The 22,001-nt window shown below is 36.6% G+C and overlaps 1 protein-coding gene across 24 annotated transcripts in view; it reads right to left on the bottom strand.

Moving 5' to 3' along the window:
- NRXN1 (neurexin 1) overlaps nucleotides 1-22,001 on the bottom strand; it is a 682,314-nt gene that overhangs the window by 362,063 nt on the left and 298,250 nt on the right. For all 24 annotated transcript variants that reach the window (XM_033055067.2, XM_033055066.1, XM_033055068.1 and 21 more), the window contains 3 exons: nucleotides 6,882-7,004; nucleotides 2,060-2,441; nucleotides 1,337-1,527 (listed from right to left, as the gene is read on the bottom strand). In XM_033055067.2, the coding sequence (XP_032910958.1) occupies nucleotides 1,337-1,527; nucleotides 2,060-2,441; nucleotides 6,882-7,004 (696 nt within the window). The remainder of the gene's footprint in view (nucleotides 1-1,336; nucleotides 1,528-2,059; nucleotides 2,442-6,881; nucleotides 7,005-22,001) is intronic.

The raw sequence follows: 22,001 nt of genomic DNA, 5'->3' as shown, positions 1-22,001 counted from the left end.
AAAATGGCTGTGTTAATTATCAGCTCGCAACAGGATTGAGTTTTTTTGTTTGTTTTCCCCTACCCATATCTGATATAACTACTAGGGAAACAGCCACATGTACTAAAGACATACACATATGCATAAGTAGTGCTAATTACCATCATAAAAATGTCAGGAACAAGCAGGATGATTTTTCTACAGCATCAAAAACAATGTTGAAATATTACACCGTTTCGATTAAAAATCAATAATGTTTAAAAGAATGCAAACCTGAGAAATAGCATGGCACAAATTTCAAATGTTACTTTAGGAATAGAGTGTGAGCCATCCAAAAAGCTTTATCAGAAATGCTAGGTTTTTAAATAAAAGAATCTCTTATTGAAGATTATGACATATCAGGATACTGTTTTCACAGCCTTTCTTACAATCTTAATAGCACTTTCAAGTGAGGAAAACATGCAAAATATCACAAAATCCAGCATAATTACCAAGGTCAGCTCATTATCTGTGACTCAGAGGCAGTTAAAAGAAAATCCAGCAAGGAATAAGCTCTTGATGGAATATTAATATCTACTTTGAACATCCTGGCTTTTGAAATAACATATTTCTTTGACTGTTATGAAATTTCAGCTTCCCTGCCAAGAGCCTTTTTAAAGAATGGTAAAATACACACTACCTTTCCACATGAAGAGAACATATATTCTTTTGTCTGACTAGGTAGTCATTATTTTAAAAGTATACCAATACATCCTTTCAGAAAGATATTTTCCTCAGATGCAAATTAGTTTTTCAGAAACTCATCCATAGAACTCATTACTATCACTTATTTTAAAATATACATGTATTTATAAAAAATGGAATCTAGCTGCATTTATAACATGTAAGTTTAGCACTGTAAAACAAAGTTTACTCCACCTGTAATTGAAATTATGATACATTATATATTTAGATGACTATTTTATGCTACTTATATAACCCATGTTCATGTAAAATTCAAGCTACTTACATAGGCATTGTAGGCCTCCTTTAGTCCCTTAACTATATTTTGGTTTATATAGGCCACTTTGTATTATTATAATTTCCTACTTCTTTGGGTTTTTTGTTTCTGTTTTTTTTTTTATTCCCATGGGATCTTCACATGTTCAAAGTTGTACCTATCTGTGCAGAAGTATTACTAAACTGGAATTGTCCAGTTAAGGTGATGTAATCTCTTGTGTGATCATATTGATTATTACAAAATAAAAGGTTTCATACAATATTACAAAATTATATCATACTTTACATCCATGATTTGTTCTGTTTATTATTCTGTAATGGTTCTCACTGTCAATAATATAACAATAACTGTACTTACTTTTGAGGTCTAAATTTCTGGCTCCTGCTGTGCTCTGTGTTGTGATTTTAGTGTCAATTTTTACAGTGTGTAGGTTGTTGGTATCCCTTGATATCATGACATTATGCCACTGGTTATCATTCAGAGGTTTATTGGAACTTCCCTTGATGAGGTTGGCACCATTTCCCAAGTCAAACACATAGTGTAAATACCTGGGAAAAAAGAAAAAATTGGAAAAGTTTCCTTTTTCTTTACATAGCAAGGGAGCAATAATTAATATGTCTAATATCTTCTATTTGCTTGTACTCCTCAGCAGAGCTGGCAAAACCAGAAGACAACAATGAATGCCAGATGGAGAAGCAACTGTCATTCCAAGAAATTGCCACTCATTTGGATGAGTTGAGGTGCAGTCCCAAGTTTCTGGAAAGCAACGAGAACTCCATGTACCAAGACATGCATACATACGTAGAGAGAGAGAGAACAAGAGGGAGGCTACAAACTAGCACTTCTTTGTGGTAAACACGAGAGAAGTTATACCTATTATTTACTTTCATACATTTCAGGCATCTGAAAGAAAGAGTCACAATAAAGCACATGAAGTTCAACATGGAGAAACATTTATCAATCACAGCTATCCACTATCCAGTCAAAAAAAGAGATCTGCATCCTAAACTTTCCCATGTATTCCTCCTGTACACACATTTCAAATGGACTGGTTTTGTCGTTACGCTAATCCATACATACCCTTTTACTAATTCAACCACAATGAAATCATTTCCATCGCCACTGTTAAAAAGTATCAATCCATCCAGGGAGGTGGTTTTGAACTGGAAAAAAAGGTGCATAGATGTGTACGCTTGTAGCGTGGCCAGTGCAACATAACTTGCTTTTGTTTTAAAGGTTACAGGGTCTGCTATGATGTTCCTGAACCCGAATCTTGCATTTAGCTCACAATAATCGATGTCTCCATTTTTACATAAGTCAATGTATGCCATGCCATTAAATGTGAGACTCTGTAGATGCCCAATAAAATTAGAAGGCACAGAAGACAGGTAGCGCCGTTCTGTTATTATTCCTGTTTCTATGTTGTGGAATTCCAGTCGTGTGTGATCGCCAGCCATTTGACCTTTAAACAGCAACAAAAAAACATGTGTTAGTGTCTGAAATGGGAGGTCAAAGAGCATATCATGTGATAAAATATCTGCATCATTCTCACAGTTTTCAAAATGTGCAAGGCCAATGGTTGGTTGCAAAGGGAATTCTCCCAAATTCATCCTAATTACCGGTAAATCCAGGAGCCTTTCCAAAGCATTCAGTATGCTTGGATGAGGCCAACACTAAGATTTCTAAACTGAAACAGTTTACCAGAGTACATTAAAGTGCCAACAAAATCCCTCACTTCAATTACACTTAACCAGATGTGGGGTTTTACTATAAGCAAGTGCAATTACTTAACATGAGGATCATGAAGGCCAATCTCAGAGCTAAACTAACAATACCAGAGTGTCATGAAAGAGAAACAGAACAGCTTGAGGGATTTTATTCCATGTGTTTTGCTTCAAAGTGCATGATTTGACTAGTGGTAAGAAGGATTCCTGTTTCAGCTGTCTTAGGTACATTAATGCCAGCCCTGCTGCAAAGCCCTCTGTGACAAGGGTGGAGAGCTGCTTGAAAGCAACTGGCTTTGTGCAATGGGGATAAACCATGGGAGAAGGGCAGAGCCCAAGAGATGGGCTGGGCAGAAAGCCCACAGGAAGGGTGCACGCCAGTGTTTTGTAATCCTGCAAACAAGGGACTTGCTTATGTCAGAAACGTGGCCAAAAGCAAGCCCCACAGCTACCTTAGAGTTCTCTCTGTCATGCAAGGACCACTGCAGAACAAGAAGCCTGGAATCTGCTGATGTAAAGCTAATCTGGAGGAAAGGATCAGCTCTGTCAGACTAAACTGCATACAGGTCAGGTAAGTTTCTAAACTAGTTATTTAATACCTCACCCAGCACATCAAAATTGTGTGCACTGAAGACATCCTTTTTCTAACAGAATGTCCAATTTTTTCCATGCTTATTTTAAAGAAGTAGGGCAGTATTTTCACAGGGCTGAATCATGGTCACATTTTGTGGAAAAACAGCTTCTTATTACTAATGAATTTCACCACTTAATGTACCTTTTGCAAACTATGGCCTAGATTCCCCAATTCCTTAGTTGTTTAATGTCTCTCAATGGAGTACAGAGAAGGTGAAGAGCAAACCTAGCCAGGCTGCATTAAATACTGACATATAATTGCTCTAATACAAGTTCCCATAGTGGTAAAGCTGTTGACAAGCCAAGTTCCTTTTATCCATCCCCAAACATACAATTCCAAGAGAGAGTGTGAGCACTGCCCCAGGCTGGACTTGTCAGAAGTGGTGCACAGATCCTGGAGGAGCCTGACACAGCTGTACTTCTGTAGGTGTCATAAATAAGTGTCTGTGGGCATGTGTGTGACAGGAAAAAGACGAGGGAAAGAGAAATGTCGATATCTGGGATTTGCCCAGGGAGATGAATTCACAAGAAGGTTGTCACAGCACTGAGATACAAGTACAGACATCAGTGAAGTCACAGGGAAAATAGCTCTGTAAATTTTAATACCATTCAGGCACAAAAATTGCTCTAATAATTTATGATAAATATTTACAAGTAGCTTACTTAGCTTTGGGTTGAGTTCTGTAGGAGAACTGTTATTGAACACCACCACCACCTGTGATCTGCACTCATGGGACTGAGCACTGCGAGAGGCACCTTAAACCCCAGGGACAGTCCTCTTGATGTTCTTGTTTCTAAACATCAGTTCTGAAGATACCACTTTTCCTGAATATATTAAGCAAAAGTGGGTTCTTCCATGCAGTAATGAGTCAGGAAGCTGTCTTGAAAAATGTCAAATGTGTAATTTTTGCTGGGACAAGAGGATCAGTTTTCAGAGAGGAATATTATACATTCCAGTCTTGTGTCTCTTCAGATGGCATTCCAATAATGTCATGGCAAAAATCCACCAAACTTTGGCCTGTAGCACAATATCCTCACTACATCAAATGTATTTCTTTCTTGAGCATAGTAATAAAAATGTTCCAGAATCTGGCCTCACATCCCAAATATTGCTCCAACATTGCAGTTCTACAACCACGCAAATAGGACTTGAGATTTCACATAATGCTCCACAGGATTTATAAATGTAGCAATGAAGTAAAAAAAAAAAAAAAAAAAAGTATTTTGTGCTTACAAGGTTGGAGGTTTGGGGATTTGGTGGTTTTTTTTTTCTTTAAGTTTGTCAGGTTTGTGGAAAAGCATCATACAAAAGGGCAATTGAAATTCTGCTCATAACCATAAGCTATTATGTTATCCAAATTTAATGACCTTCCAACCACTTTTATTTTCTATACAGTCTTAGAAAATAGGGCTCATCAAGGCTGGAAGTATTTAAACTCTTCTATGATGAGTAACTTCTTCAAAATCACCTGCATGGCTTCCAATGCAAGCTAGTTATGACTGAATTATATTATGCACCCATGCACGTAATATGCATTTGTCAAAGAGAACCAAGCACAATTCACAAATGAACAAGTGGTATTTTATAATCTGTAAACATTGGAAAGTCAGGCTGAATTATGTAATAGATTTTCCTTCAGCTTAAGCTTTCTGTATCCAATGTGGTTACTTTCACATACAGCAGAGGAAATGGAATCAAAAAAGGAAAACAATGTGTGGCAGGAGAAAGCTGGAATTTTTAGTAGGAAGTCAGTTTACTTCCTTATTCACCTCATAAAATTATAACAACGTTTCATATGAAAAATTAATGGGTTGCATTTTAACCAAATTTGTGACTGTTGGGACATCTGAAGAAAAGTTCTAAGCAGTTTGGAACAAGCATCCCTCAATCTAATATGGCAACCCTTTCCATGTCCTTTCAGGAAATTCAAAGCTCCTATACATTAAATTCTATTACACATATTTGAAATTTAAAATTGTAAAGGTTTTTAAAACACTCAGTGTTGAAAAAAACCTAAAACAAGCAAAAAAACTCCACCCTCCCAAAAAAAAAAATCCCCAAAACCAGAAAATCTCACCACTTACACAACAATAAAGATTTTTTTTGTAGGAGATGCGACATTCATGGAACTAAGAACAGATTACCCATATTTAAAATTCCCACTGTTCCTGCTCATCTGGCAGTTTCCTCCTCACTGGTGGAGGAGGCCACAGATTGGCTACGCAGATTCCTACAGGGAGTTTAGGAAGCTTAGGTTGTCTTTTTCCCTCCAAAATACTGGGATGAGTTTCTCCTTTTGTATTAATAACATTAAATGTGTGGATTATGCAAACGAAGACAACTTCCAGCTTGAAGAACCGAAAGGGAATTCAGGACAACTGACCATTTTTGGATGTAGACACTGGGCTGAAGAAAGAACACAAGTATTGCACTAGAAAGTTACAGCTTATGTAACCTGCAATATTTGTAAATTAGAACTCTGGCATGAGGAGTCTGGGAATTGTGCATTTGGATCTTGCACTGGATTTTGATCAAAACAATTTTATCTATATTAGAATCTGCCTTGAGTGGCAGCTGAAGCAGTAAGATTGTAGTATTTTGTAGTACACTTCCTCCAAAACTATGAATCTATTATCAAAAAGAAAATAAATTATTTAGGACATCTACATTCTTGGGAAAATGACCTTAGGCATCATAACATAAACAGACTTCAGCTCTAGAAAATATATTTGTAATTTCTGATTCTAGAAAATACATTCTTGCAACTGTATGAATTATTTTTCTACCAGTGATATGACCCTCAGTGTTCTGGTGAAAAGGGACTATTAAAGAATTTACACTTCTGTTTAAAAAAAAAAAATCGAAACATTTAACTTGTTACCATATAAGCAAAGCTTAGAACCAATGACAAAAATTGTTTAACACCACACAAAACCAAAGGATAATTCTAAATAGCTAACAAAAAATTTAGGCACATTCTGCTGTGCAAGAAAATGGGGCCAAAAGCCAGATCAGTTGCTATTTACAACATGCATGTAAGCATTGTCTTGTACAGGACAAAATCAATGTGTTCTCTATTGAATTTTTGATGAATCAAGCCGTAGTAGAATATTCTTCAAATATTTATCAAATTCTTTCTTCCAGCAGTGGCTTAGAGTTTAGCCCTAACAATGTGTTGCCAAAAGCATCTTGCTTGCCTTCTCATTAGTGATGTGTCAAATCACTTCTCTCCAATCATTGGATAAAAACATTCATTTAAGTCAGTGTGAAGGTTTTCATTAATTTCAATAGAAACTTTAGAGTAACATTAATATCAAGAGTAATAACACACTTCTTGTACCAGCATTCCAAGATGCATAACGTGAATTTTGAATCTTGCCCAAGAAAAGGGAAAAAAAACATCTGTTTCTCTCAGATAGAGTCATTTTACTTCTTTGGTGGATTGGGTGGTTTTTATGTTTGTTTTTTTGGGCTTTTTCTCGTTGGTTTGGTTTTGTGTTTCCCCCCAACAACATGGAATCATGGAATCACAATGCCACAGTACCTGTCACGGCCTGCTGGTCATCCACCATTAACTTTAAACCTTTTCCTCGCCGCACCACACGCACTGTGTGCCACTCATTATCATTGAGGTTATAGCCAGCAAAAAGGGTTTCTGGGCCTTTGCCTGTAGGACATGCCAAACAGTCATTATGCAATCTTTAAAGCAGTTTACATGTGAACCTCACAGAGAAAGAGAGAAACAGAGAGACTGGCTGGGCAAATGTTAAAACTCACCAAAAGTCACATCAAGCAAGAAAATTACCAAATATAAGGAAAATATAGAGGTACTGTATACTGTACACTATAGAATTACTACATTAAAATGCTTCAAATGTCTATTTAACTATGAAAACACATTGTATATGCACCAGGTTTTCATAAATAGGCACAGTCAACATGGATTTAATTATTCACTTTTCAATTTTATGCAGGTCTTTAACAAAAGGGATTACTGAGCCAAAAGAACTTCAAGTATGGATTTACAAGACTGGATTTTTGCTCCTTTATTAAAAATAATTAGGTGGAAAATAAAAACTGATAAATGTGTGTGCATGAGTGTTATATTTTTCTTAATCTATGTGTACGTCTCTGTTTACCTTCTGTTTATTAGGATTTCTCAGAACATCATCTATTACCTGATCTAGATGACTTGCTAATATTCAGATCCAGTACCTTCTGCTGTTAGCAGATCTTCAAACCATACTTTCCTTTTCCTTTTCCTTTCTTTTTTCCTTTTCATCTAATGGATAAGGATTTTTTCTTGAAATCTGCTATTTTTGTCAGCAGTAGACTTTTAATTAAAATTCTGTGTATAGTACAATGTACTCATGATAAACAAACTATCCACAAACCTAGGAAAAAGGATACCTTAATGCCCAGGAAAAGATTTCTCATTAAAAAAGGATTATGGAAATTGTCTCTTTCACTGTTGACCAAGAAGTGAAAGCGGGAAAGAAAAACCCTGACTTTGTACTGCCATTGATATGAATAGATGATAGACCGAGTGTTGAATCAATCGATCAAAACACATGTGGTGACTGTCCAAAAGGCAAAGCTAATCTGAAATATACAAATTACATTTTTGTAAAACAGAGACCTCCCTGGCCTGTTTTTTAGTTCCTGTGGCAGGATAAATGCTGCTGATAACTAAAAGTTGTCAATTAAATCATGTACTTCTCTGTGCAAGAGAAACACAGAGCTCCTGGAGCTGGTCCAGAGGAGGGCTACAGAGATGACCAAGGGAGAGGAACATGTCTCTGACGAGGAAAGGATGAAGAACTGGGCCTGTTCAGCCTGAAGAAGAGACACTGAGAGGGAACTTCATCAGTCTGTCAGTGTCTGCAGGGAGGGGTCAGAGGATGGACCAAGCAATGGCACAAGGGGACACGGGCAGGAACTGAGGCTCAGAAAGTTCCGCCTTGAACATGAGGAAGAGGTTCCTTACAGTGCAGGTGGCAGAGCACTGGAGTAGGTTACCCAGATAGGCTGTGGATATTCCCCTCCCTGGGGATATTCAAGAACCATCTGGACACACTCCTGTGCCATGTGCTCTGGGATGAAACTACTTGAGCAGAGAGGTTGGAGGAGGTTGAGCAGATGCCTCACTGTGGTTCTTTCCAACCTGACCCATCCTGTGATTCTGAAAAAGAGACCCATTATAAAATAACTTCTGACACAGAAACATTAGGGTTACCCTGAGTCATTACTTGCACTGTGGCCTTTCAGGTGACTCTATCCCATGCGTCAGTATTGCTCTGAAAGGGACATGCAACTGGCTCTGAAACTCTTCCACTTTTCTCTTGGGATTCTTTTCCATCCAGCATAGGCTAACTGTGATGAGTGAGATCTGTTAATAAAATCAAAGCCTAAAATCAAAGCCTCTCTGACTTCAGAACTGCACAGAGGGAAAAGCACACTAAGAGCTTGATGTAGCTGTTCAGCATATTGGACAGTTTCCATCTCAGATGTTTTCCATCTTCTGTCAGCAGTTTTTAAATTGCTGCTGGTTTACTGTCCTGCTTTTACATGCAACCTTTGCTATTTTGGGCATGCCAAGGGATCTCCAGGAACAAAAATGCAAAGCAAAGGCAGTGAGAGTCTCATAAAACTGTTTCTCTGTGTCTCTGTATTGACACCAAGCTAGGAAAGGTATTCAAACGCAGCAGAAGCAGATGATTGGGGTCAACTACCTGAATCATTCTGTTCCTTAAATGTTAGCTTTCTTTGACAAGAGAAACACCAGCTTTGCATAAAGCTTAAGTGAATAATACTCTCTTTGAATGTGCTGGTGCAGATGCAGTGACTAAAACTTTAAGCCATTTCTTTTAGGCTCTTCAATGACAGCAACTTCTACCTAGATTTGGAGACAACAGATGGATTTATAAAAAATGCTGAAATAAAATGAGCAAAATCTTAGTAAGAGTCAATTGGCCTGTCTAGGCACCACTTAATATTATTGTAAACATATTCATACTTATTTGTTAGTCCAACATGCTCTTTTTTAAAAATTTTTAAAGTAGTTGAACCACTTAGGCTCCATTATCTCTCTTCAGATCTCTAAAAGACCTAAAAGCACATGCAATTTTAATTTACTCACACATTAACAACCCTCTGCAGTGTCCCTTTCGTGTAAATGTGCCTCAGTGTATACTAACATCAAATCCAACTTGGCTGCTCACATTTACAGACAAATCTATCTATTCTTTTAATGGCTGGGGGACTTGTAAACTCTTCCTGTTGTAAAACAAAATGTGTGTTTTCCTACGCATCAGTCTATTTTCCTTGCAAGAGTACTCTGAGTGAAAAAATCAGGTCAGAACTCTGTGTAAGCTGCCTGTTCCCACTGCACGCAATCCAAAGGAGGATTAAGAAGACCCCTGGTGAAAGGGCTTTGAAAAGGACAATCCTTGGTACGACACACCATGGGAGAAGTGCACTGAAAAGAGTCCTGGTCTTGGAGAAACTATCCACTTGCATGGACAAGAGACCTTTCTTTCCTGGGGTGGATCTCCACCAGAGAAAAAGGGCTTTTGATTTGTCAGAGAGGGTACAAGAAGCTACAAAATAGCAAGGCCCAGTGCCCAGGGATTGTGCATCCACCTGTCCCATCACGCTGCATCTCTGCAAAGTAGAATAGCTTTCCATGGCAGCTGAGGAGGGAGATAAGGAAGGATGGAAGCTCACCATTCCAGGCTAATGCAGTGCTTGGGTTGCTTCCTGGCCAAGAACATGCTTTCATACAGAAAAGAAGCAACTATGTTTGTGAGTAGAGCATTTAGGAGAAAATTGTCTAAATATGTAAATACAAAAACATGTAGGAATCCCTTGATACACAAGACTACCAGAACTGTAGAAGAAAATTCTTAACATACCTTGTTAAATGACATTGGTCAACCTGAAACATAGTTAATATTAGTACTTTCCTCACTGACTTTCAAATATAGTGACCTGAAATTAATTTAAACATCTTATTGAGATCATAATGATACAGAGTCTTCTTGTGCCCTGGTTAGAGTTCTTATGGTGAATCTACTATAAATTCATACCTACTAAATCATTGGCTTGCCAGTCTTATTCTGACTTCACACCAATCTGATTCCATTTAAATCACACCAGCAAAAAGTACTCTTAAATAAGTGCATTTAAATAAGAATTGTCATATGGCCACCTTTTTTTTTTTTTTTTTTTGTCAAGGGGCAAAAGGTTTTCTGGGCTTTAAAAAAAAAATGTTCTATATCTCCCACAAGAGAGAGCCCAATTATAAGAAATATATATATATAAATAATTTTGTTTTGTTTTACATGGCCTGATACGATTGTTCCATACTTATGTCCCTCCACTCCTATTTCCCATTCCCCTGGAACTCATCTGTCTATTTTCAGACAAGACATAATTGTTTTGCTTCACACACCCAGCCAGCACTGGCTCACTTTCTGAGCTACTGATTCCCTCAGATACTAAAACCTTAATCATAAACCTTTTCTTTCTGAGACAAGATGCAAACTGGAAAAAAAAATCCACTAAGTATCTCCTCTTCCTTAAGTATTAAATTTATTATCAACATCTATGTTCAGTTCTTTTCCTATTTTTAAAGGCTTAAATAACTCCCAGATTTTATGCATACTCAGAGACAATGGATAGTACCAAATAAAAAAAGCACTGGCACTTTTATGGCTACCACAGTTTGCTCAGAGTCCATCATGCCAGTAAAATTTCCACATCCATTTTAAAAGCAGGTAATTGCTTGTACAAACACCTTTTTACAAAGCAAAATGCAGACTGTGCAGTCAGTCAATACAGGTACAAATCTTGATGGTGCAATTCATTATGAACTAGGACATATAAAGCCCCAAACATTCTTTACTTTGGCATCCAAAGCTGAGCTTACTTTGTTGTCAGCACCTCAGCTGGAACTTAACAGCCCTTTCAAAACAAAAGGAAAAAAGTATGAACCTCCCAAGGGAAAAAAAAATTGTATTTCCGGTGCACTGAATATTCTAAATGTTCTCAGGAGATTACTGTTCTCTTCACTACCTTTTGAGGAGCCTATTCAGCCTAATTCAAGTGCTGAAGATTTTCTGAATTCCAATGAGTCAGTCAATTAACTTTAATACACAAAATTTTTCCTCTTATAGATATCTGTCCTGTGATTCTTTTAACCAACTGCTTGAACAGAACTGATGATTTTGAAAGACAATACTAGGTCTTGCATTGTAGCACAACATGTTCAAAATGAGTTTTCTGAATTTACTTCTCACAATGCTATCCACCACTACCACTAAGGCATGTACCATAATGCTTAGAGCATTCAATTTTACTGTCAAAATAGATATGAAACATGAAATATAGAAAGAGGCACTATAAACAGGGACTAGGAAGGGAGACTGGGTGGTTCAGTGAATGCTATATTAGCCAATGGAACCCAAGCCAGACACAGGCAAATCACTACTATTTATTTATTAGTCAGCATATGAAAGATCAGTGGTTTCAGCCTGGTTTGCTAATAGAAAACTGTGCACACTACAGTTATCAGTTTCAGGTGGCATTTAGACAAAAAGATATTTGGACAAGAAGACAAAGCCCTGAGATCAATTCACTTAATAGGCAGTGTAAGCCAGGGTTGTCCAGATTTTAGCTAAAATAATATTTTATGATTCAGCTTGCTGTCTTTAGACATCTGCAGGGCTCTGAGGGACACCTAAGAGTGTCACTGTAAATACCTGGTGCAGAACAAGAGTGCTCTGTGCCATCTCAGCTATCCTGCTTTCCAGAGTAAATTTAACATGCCTCTAGTTTAGGCTTCTGTTCCAGCACTCAGCCAGACCCACAATCACTGTGCAAACTTCATGAGGCATCTGCATTACACAGCAGCCTGCAGCACAATAAGTTCAGGAGAGATTCCTCCAGAGCAAGATACAGAAACACAAGACACACAGGGTAAGGATCTTATCCTTCCCTAGCCTTTCTGTGGCCAGCTGCAGAAAGGTTACTGGTCTTCTGAAACACTCATTAGCACAGCTGATCTTGAAAAGTCAATTAATAGCGAGAATCAACTGTATTTTAAATGGCTGTGCCTGTATCATCCTGAAATTCCCTGGCTGAACAGTTTTCTTGCCAACAGAACAATTACATTGCTTTTTAAACATCAGAATGTGTATCAGGTTACAATTTGCAGCTAATTGATAGGATATCTTGGGAAAAAAAAAAATCTAATTGCAAGCCAAAGAAATGCTGTCCACTGTATTTTCTCCCCAGCAGACTCATATGGAAAATTCCACAAGAATAGCACATTCATTGAATTGTATCAAGAAAAACATATCAATCTTGCATCACTTGATCCAAATGCTTCAGCCCACAATAGTTTTATTATAGTCAAAATTGCTTTTGGCAATTTGGGTAATGTATTGGCAGTTAAGGGTATTTTTATCTCTTTTTTTTTTTATAAATTTGACATTTCAGAAATTAAAATGCAGGAGATTGGAGCTGCTAATATCATTTGTCAGCCTTCGTTCCAGCTGTAAGACTAGATTTGCTCATATTCTTTAGAATAACAGCAATATAATATTAAATATTTCCATTGAGGCATACCTATATTTCTCATACAGAAATGCAGACAGCAAAACAAGATACTTTTGAAAATTCTACTGGCTTCCCCTACATGACTAAACTACAAACAGACTGCATTTAATATTGATCCAATTCACTAGCAAGGAGAAAGAGCATGCACAGTAAATTCACTGGGGAAGAAAAATCCATGCAAGGATATAAAAACAACCAATCCAGGAACCAAGCACCATATCCAGCTCTGAGAGCACAGTTTTCATTTGTTTGGTCCTTTTTTATCTTTTTTCCAAAATTGCTTCCCTGTCTGAGTTGCTGTGAATTTTCCCCCTTCCAGCTTTGTCTTCCTTTTGGAAACTGTTTAATTGGGGGTGCAATATCACACATAATGAGCCATTTATTTCTTTTAAGCTGTGAGATATTCGCTGTGACACAGCTGATGTCTAAACAGAGCCAGTGGATCCAGGTGGGAAGACAAAGCACAAGCAGATCTATTGGACTAAATTAAGTCTAAGGATTTTGCCAAGAAAGGTGCTGCTGCTGAACCACTTGTGAAAGCCTGTTATCTGCAAATAGATAGTACTACTTGGAGCAGTACTTAATTTCAGCAAGATGGAAAAAGAAAGCAAAACATCAGAAAGCAGTAAATTTTAGAGTTGCAGATCTTGGCCCCTAGACATCCCTGCTAGACCAAAGGATATGTAGAAGACAGAAGCTCTCAAAAGTGTGCCTTGCTGGCCAGTTTGAACTGTATTTCCTGAAAAATGGGGTTATGAAGTTGCAATTACAACTCTCTGTGAACTCAGAGCACATGAGAGGATAAAAGTGATCTTGTTACTGCATTATGAAATGTCTGTCTCTCAGTGTATAACTTAAAACATTTATGGCTTAAAATCACTTGCATTTTAACTTAGTTTTGTAACTCTTCTATTTAAGCAAGTAAAACACAAACAGCCCTAAGTACATGCAATTTTCCTTTTTCTTGGAAATATTGAAAGAAAAGTCTCTTTTAAAAGCAGCTAAACCCAGAAGTCAGCTAGATCCCTGTATTTTTAATAAGAGTGCAGTTTCTTACTGTTCTCTGAGGATCACAACTATCAGAAAATGTGCTAAAGGTACTAAAGGTTCTATGAATCTACCCCAAGGCCCTGAACTAAAACAAAGACAATGAGCTTGAAAAAAAGATGGTTGTTGCTTTGCCAGCTCACAGCTGAATGCTCTGAGACACTTTTGCAGAAACCATGACAAACCTGACAATTGGCTTTGCTGTAGGTGAGGTGAGCATGAGCTTTCAATACATGGCAATTCTATGCTAATTTAAAGAAAATTTTAGTGCAAGATTATTTCCTTTGTATTTACTGAAGGTAAAGAAATATGCACTTATAAAGATTGTGCAACTTTACATCACATGTTAAGGTTATATCCTGCCTTAAATCAGGCTAAATTTTTTTTAAGTGCACTCAAGATTTATCAGTGTGAATTGGTGTTCAGCAGATTCACTTGCACAAACTACTTGTGTGGCTTTAGTAAATCTTAATTTGTTTTCACATTAACTTGACATGGCTGCTATAATGAAACATTCCACACATTTTAAGATTAATATGTTTGAGCATTTTATTACAAGTCAAATTTAACACAAGCACTTTCAAACCAATACCACTGACTTCACCCTACCTAAGCTACTGCTGCACATTAGGAAGGCAGCTCTTTCACAAGCCTTCTATCCCATTTGATAACTAAATTTATTTTTTCAAATATCGTCCACCACAAGCTTGCATATTACATGGAAAAGAAAATGGGACATTTTAATCCCTTTAAAAGACTGAAATTCTCCTACACAAGATTTCTGCATTACATTGAGCTTTCTAATTCCAAAAGCTTGTTTCAATGGATTTTTTGGGTTTTTTTAGGTCTTATTTAAAAAAAAAAACAAACTTTGTAGGACTGATGGAGAAAAGGATGGCTAATTCATCTGGAGTTATACCTTGTCCCTCTCTCTAAAAAGAATAGGATTGAAAATCATGAGAACTGATGTAACAACTTGGGAACTCCTGTGTAATATAGTACTAAAACTAACTCTAACCCCCAATTTTAAGCAATATTGAAATTCAATTTTCAAAAAACTAAATATTCATTGTTCAAATATGACTTTAATGGCAGCCAGAATCTAATATTCATTAATTATATATAAATTCAGAGTTTTATCAATATTACTGATTTGTGAGATGTGGCTTAAAGTAGGGAAATACAGCAATCCTAAATGAAATTCAAGTTCAGTTTCTCCTTTCCCAAGAAGGGTTTGATTTTCACCTCAGCAGACTCTATTCTGGTCTTGATACCAAACCAAAGACCCAAACCTTAAAAAAAAGAAAGGCAGAAATGTACATTTCCCTGTCATGGATTTCTAGAAGCAACAAGAACGTTCCTCTAAGTTTTCAAAGAAATGGAATGTGCTACACCTGATCATCTCTATTTCCTTAGACATCATCTCCACAAGGTACTGTTCAATTAAGGTGCCCTCAGATTCCAGGGGAATTTTGCTGCATCCTCTGAGCCCAAGAGATCTGGAGGAATTATGACTTGGAAGAAAGATTTCACAATAGGATGGCTATCTAAATAACTTCTATAATCTGGACCTTAGTCTCTTGTCATTCAGCTGATTAAAAAATAAACAAAAAATACTGAGACAAAGGTGCTCCAGGCAAGAGATGCAGCTGATCTCCAAATGCACACTTAGGAGCCTGAAGAACTTGTGCTACTTCTTTCCACTTAAACCCAATGAAGTAAAAATAACCTAATTTACAGCAATCTTTGTAGAAAAGGCAGGTACACATTTGATAATTTCTTTTTTTTTCTTTTTTTTTTTCACTGAAAGAATTGGAATATTTGTTGTACATTGGCTAGATTATAAGTGACAACAGGGAAAAATAGCAGAAACAGATTTGACACATTAGCCTTTCTAACACTGATATTGACTGTGCCCATTTATATCAAAACCATGGATGTCAAAACTCATTACATTTTAAAATATAAGTAAGCACAACTTAAGTATACTTATCCATAATTTACCTTTTTTATAGAAAAAAAACTTTATGCTTAGTTAAATTAACATAACAAAAAAAAAATTCCTTTTACCCTTATATCTTACACAATGTTCTTAAGAATAAGCAGATTGGAAACTAGGTGTCATAGAAAGGAAGAGAATTTGGACTGTGACTTTATTTTAAGAATAGGATCCTCTTGATTTACAGGTGTCTTCATCCCAAAAACAGTTGTTATAAAATAGTTACAACTAAATCTCACACTCATATCCTTTATTTGTTGTTTGTTTGGGGTTTTTTTGTAATTTAAATGCTGAATGATAACATTTTGCCTAATTAAGAATAATATTTAAAGGTTTATTATTGTTGATTATTTAACTGCTTTAAAATATTTTTATAATTATCATGGATCAAAAAATTCTTGACACTGCTTATTCTTGGATACTTCTAGGTTGACAGGAGTCAAGGAAGGAGGATTAATATAGACATTTCAGATTGTTTTCAGAAATTACAAATGGATGAATACAAAGGTAGATCCCAGTTCTATGATCAGCCTCCAATGACTCTTGCATGGCTGAGTAGAAAAGCATAGCTTTAGTTCATGGAATTGTTTTTAGCATTGGGAGAATCTCTCCAATACTCTTGTGCCATTTATCATCTCTTTAGGATTGTGCTCAGCGTCAGCTAGCAACAATTTTTTATTTAACAAAACAAGTAAGCTTCTTGGCAGAAGTGACTACTTGCACTTTCTTAAGGTGTGCTCTGTATCTTGATTTATGCAATTTTAGGGAATCAAGAATCCTTGCTGCTGACTTTCAGAGGTAGTGCTGCTCTTATTCACAGCCAATTAGGTCATCTGCTGAGTTCCTAAGAGTTGTATCATGTCAGTGATGGTGTCAGCTGTCTCCTGTGAGCTGGAGATGCAAGAATATTTCTTCCCCCCAGAGCAAATGGTGTGGTCGTTTCCTTCCAGGAAACAGCAGACTTGCTTTCAAGCTGCTGAAATGTTACACAGCAAAAACTGCAGAGACAGTTCAAAGTGTACCAGTAACCACAACAAAAATCCAGCAGGTAATTTTCACCAATATTCAACAATTATAAAGTTTAAATTTTGCTAGAACTGTAACTCCTTAAATGGCAGTTAGCATGATTGTTATTTTTTACTTCTGATCTCATTTCCACAAGTCATATATAAACAGTTCATGGCATGTAAGTGAAAGATGGAATTGTTGACTTACCTATTTGAGCTTTCTTCTCCAGACAGATTTTACTACTAGTGAGAAAAGCCTTAATGTACAGAGACAGAGAGAAACTTTTACCTAATGAAATTTTATTTCTACATACATGCACTTCACTCTGTGTAGGAAAATCTCACAGAATATAAAATGAAAGAGAAATAATACCAAAGAATTAGTATAAGCTACATGAACCAAAGCTCCCTTTTTTCTTTAATTGCTTTTCCTCATTCCATGTCTTGGTCTTCATCTTGTGTCTTGTTGCTTCAAGACTGCCTAGACAAATAACTGCTGAAGAATTCCTTGCACATTTCCCAAAGGGGACTGCATCTCAGAAAGCCAACTTTATCTTGTTGTCTCAGCTCAACAGAGCAATATCTCCTTTGAAGTGACTTGTCTGATGGATTGAGGCCTAGAAATCAGCTGGAAGGGAGCATAAGTTAACCTCTTGACATGTCATCCAAAAAAGTAATGTGCTTGGATGGAAATTTCAACAGCTACCTGAATATAATTCATTAAAGTTATTGTCAAAAAGAGATAATAAGGAAGCAGTTATGTGGTTCCAGTAATAAGCTACTGAGTGCTTAAAATGTTATGATAGATGTTTCATGCATTTTAATAGACATAAATGCAAAATGTGCTAGATACAGAGTAAGTGCTTTTAATATAAGTAACTGCTCATCAGTGACATGCACTTGGGTAGATGTTTTTAATGTTATCAGCTCTTCAAAAAAAGCACATTGAAAAATGAATTACTGTTCTTATAACATTAATGAAGAATAATGTTGTACTGAGAGCTTGCTGGGCTCCTTCATCAAGACTGAACTTATGAAACAATGCCTTGCTGCAGAGAAGTGAAGCAAGGATAAAAGAGCCACCTTTCTGAAACAACCATGGAACTGAAACTAACACATACTTACACAAACTTTTTTGCAGATGCAGTAAAGGACGGGTCATCAAAATGCCACAGATGACTCAGAAACCAGATTCTCTGAACTTGTATTTATGCAAATAGGTGGACAACTCAATTTCTGTGCTACATATGGAAAGGACAAAAGCTCTATGCCCATGTGCTGTTCTCTACCGTCTATAATCAGATTTCACTGGGCTTAGTGCTGAAAGAGTAGGATAATACCTTACCAGGGATTTATTCCAGGCTTCCAACAGAACAAATATAGAAACATAGCAAAATAATTTTGATTTATACAAAATTTTAGTTTGGTACCCTTGTCATTTTTCATTTCTTTATTTGATGAAGAAGAGGGAGCCAAACATCTCCTGAACTGCTTGGCTCTCCTCATCAGACAAAGCTGAGAAATAGGATCAGATCTGACTTTCACTGAAATTAGTTGCACTTTTTTTGATCATTTAGAAATAGTATCTATTAATATGAGAGGGACAGACAGAAACTTGGCAATTCCCCTCAACATATGGCAGATCTCAATGCTCACTGGTTGTGCTCATGAGAACCAGACACCACATTCAAATTACACTTTTTGATTCTGTTGCCCCTTTCCCTTATTTCCTACCAAATGCATGTCCATTCTATTAAAAAAAATCACAAACACTTATTCTATGAGTTCCCTACAAGTGTATGTTAGGACAGAATGACAGCTGTGACCATGTGATGTGCTGATCAGAAAAGCAGAGAGATGGCAATTTGGTTGGTTTTCCTTGAAAAGTTCTTGAGATAACACAGCACCACTGAATTACTAAGGGTTTGTTTTTGGAAAAAGTCCTATTCACTTAATAGATTTAAATTCATTCTGAACTAAACTATGAATGATTTTAGTATCTTTTTACACAGATTTTTTGGAAAATAAAAAAACAACAAAAACCAACTAGTTTTCAATTCCCCAAAAATAAGTCTTCAAACTGTATTATTGCAATACTACAATGTTTCTCCATAAAATTTTAATTTATAAGCACTTCTAAATGTTTTTCTACAAACATATTAATAAATCTTTCTCTCAAAACCACTATATCTTAGAAACAAAGAGTCCTAAGAAACAAAGTCAGAAAAAGCAGAGAAAGGTGTTTTTATATGACGTCTGATAGTATTTTTAATCTGTGTATAAATTTAGAAACATCATCAACTCAACAATGTTGATTTACTGTTATTTTTTCTTAATACTGAATACCAACAATGAATTTCTCTTTTAAAAGAGGTACAGAGCAAAATTTCTGGTCAGAAAGCTCCTATTACCAAGTTTAAAAAAAAATTAAAAAAAAAAAATCACACACAATGCTTAGTGAATATAAAAGAGCCATCTTAATTAATGGCTTACCCTAATTTGACAGTTAATCAAGAAGTTTTTTGAGAATTTGTTGAAATATTGGCTTGTGTCATCTGCTGCCATCTGTGTGTTAACACACTAATTTTCATGGAATCTGATTACAAAGTTTAAAATGACTGTATACCACCCAGTTGATGATAGATTTATATTTTTTTCAGCCTAATGTTTCTGTGAGTCTGTGATTATTCTCACTAGCAATTTCCTGTTGCTCTGAATACAGGATACAAAATAATGATGAAATAATTAGGGAAAGAAGTTGTGAATTAAGCTGGGAACTGGCACATAAGACCAGCTAGTTCAGCACCGTGCTTTCAAGAGCAGCACAGAAAAGCAGAACTGCTCTGTAGTAATGACCACTCTAACAGAGTCACATCTTCCAGTGACAGACGTGTTTGGGACTTCTGGAGCTGTAAAAACAGCCTTATCTCAGAAAGTCCTTGATGTATTTCCATTTCATTCAAAAAATCAATTTATTAACCTCCTGCTGGTTCTTATGGCTGCATAATCATATATTTATAAAAATACATTCATATTCTCTCAGGTTTTGGGGTTTTTTTGGCCTAGCATGCCTAGCTGCACCATGTAGGAAAGCTAATCCACACTTGTAATCCTCCCTGTTGCAGTGACCTGTATTTACCCCATTTAAGTTAATCATGAGGAACAGGAACTGAACACACATGGAGCGCTCAGGAAGCAGATAAACCATGACTGCATAATAGCAAAATGTGTCCTCTTCTGATCTAACCTCCTCTCCCTACTGCTACTCCCATCCACTGGGATTTCTGGCCACTTCTGAGCACTGAACTGTTTTACAAAAGCTATTTACAATGACTGCGCAATTTCTTCAGCTGAGTGCCACCACATTCCATTGTGCTGGCTTAATTAAGGTTACTTTTTTCTAGCATGAATTATTTTGTGAGTATCACTATTTAATTCCACCTACCACTTTACTGTGCAGTCATTCAGCATTTTGGAACCCTTCAGAAAATCCTCAAACATGGCATTTCATTTGATTTTCTTAAATAATCACACTGCATTTGCAAATAATATCTCCGTGTTCATCTTTGTCTCTCAATCACTTATGAATATATTAGCAGAGATTCCTCTGAGAGTAGTTGGGAGCAGAGCTTTTCTCTGGAATGACTGCCATGGCAGCCCAGTTCACGAACATGAATGACATTACATTAGCTTTTATATATTCTTCTCCAGAAGAAAATATTATTCAATTCCTTAGCTATTACTGATTAGCACAAGATTCCTTATTACCCCGGCAAGATTTGACTCTAACACCCACTTTCTGTCACGGAAAAAAATTGTGAGGATAATTTAAATCACCAGTCCTGAAATGTGATTAAGTCATCTTACTTCTCAAAAGCTAAAGGAAGAAAATACAAAAGTAAAATAAGAGAAATTTAGGACCTGCTATACATGAAAAACTTCCTTTCAAGTGCTTCTTCCCATTAAAATATTTAAAAAGCCTAGTCTACTTCTTCTGAAAAGTCCTTTTATGAAAGATTTGCTAAGACCAGTATGAGCTAGACATGCATAGCTCCCTTGCATATAAATCAGGATTTATTAATTCAAGACAGTCTATTCTTACAGATCCAGCACATCCTGGAGGCTGCTTTGTCCCTCTTGGTAAAATGAGAGGCTACATGCTTGCAGCAATCTCTGCTTTCCTACCCCCCAAGAGTCCTCTTGTCATATTTAGTGTTTTAGAGGATCTCCCGCTCTCTGCTCCCCTTTCAGAGCTCAGGCTGAAGGATCAGAGGGAGCAACTTCAGGCTGTTCCCTTTGGCTTTGCTTGTGAAACTCTGGCAGCATTCCAGAGCTCATCGACACATAACCACACTCTGGCCCTGACTCAGATAGCCCCATATAGCCACCAAACTGACAACTGTCTATAGCTGGCGTTGCAAAAATTAAAGTATACACTGAAATATCACAAGTGGAAAGCCTGTTACTTCTCACCAGTCTTAAAGGAGTTTTCAAAAACATTTAAGTGGTAGTGCTAAAAGGTCTTCACCTGAATGTTAAACTAATGATTTTTCACCACCAATTAGGGCAACTAATTTTCAAATTTACATAAATAGCCTTGTGTTTAAGCTTTTGCTGTTGCATAACTGTGGCTATTGCAGAGCACACTGCTGGGCCTTGAGAAAGCCACAGATATATTTCTATTATATGTTTAATTAGTGAGGACACTGTTAAGCCAGCTATATCTTTAAAATACTATTAGTAGAATGCACAACTTAAAAAGATAAAAGTAAGATGGATGAAAAGAGTGAAAAGACAGGAAGGAAGTATACACACAAAAAAGTAAAACATCTCTTTTCTAGTCAGAGAACTTGAAATAATATTTTACTGAGAGCCTGCCAGCAGACTAATGGCAATTTTCTCCTCTCTTAGCTAAGGAAGAGCAAAGATGAGGTTTTACAAGGAGCAAGTAGAACACAGGCACAGAAATAAATGGTATTGCTGAAATTCA

This window comes from Catharus ustulatus, chromosome 3 (assembly GCF_009819885.2).
Source record: "Catharus ustulatus isolate bCatUst1 chromosome 3, bCatUst1.pri.v2, whole genome shotgun sequence".
Lineage (NCBI taxonomy): Eukaryota > Metazoa > Chordata > Aves > Passeriformes > Turdidae > Catharus > Catharus ustulatus.
The sequence above is the reverse complement of the archived record's forward strand: the minus strand, read 5'-3'. Positions and strand labels throughout refer to the sequence as shown.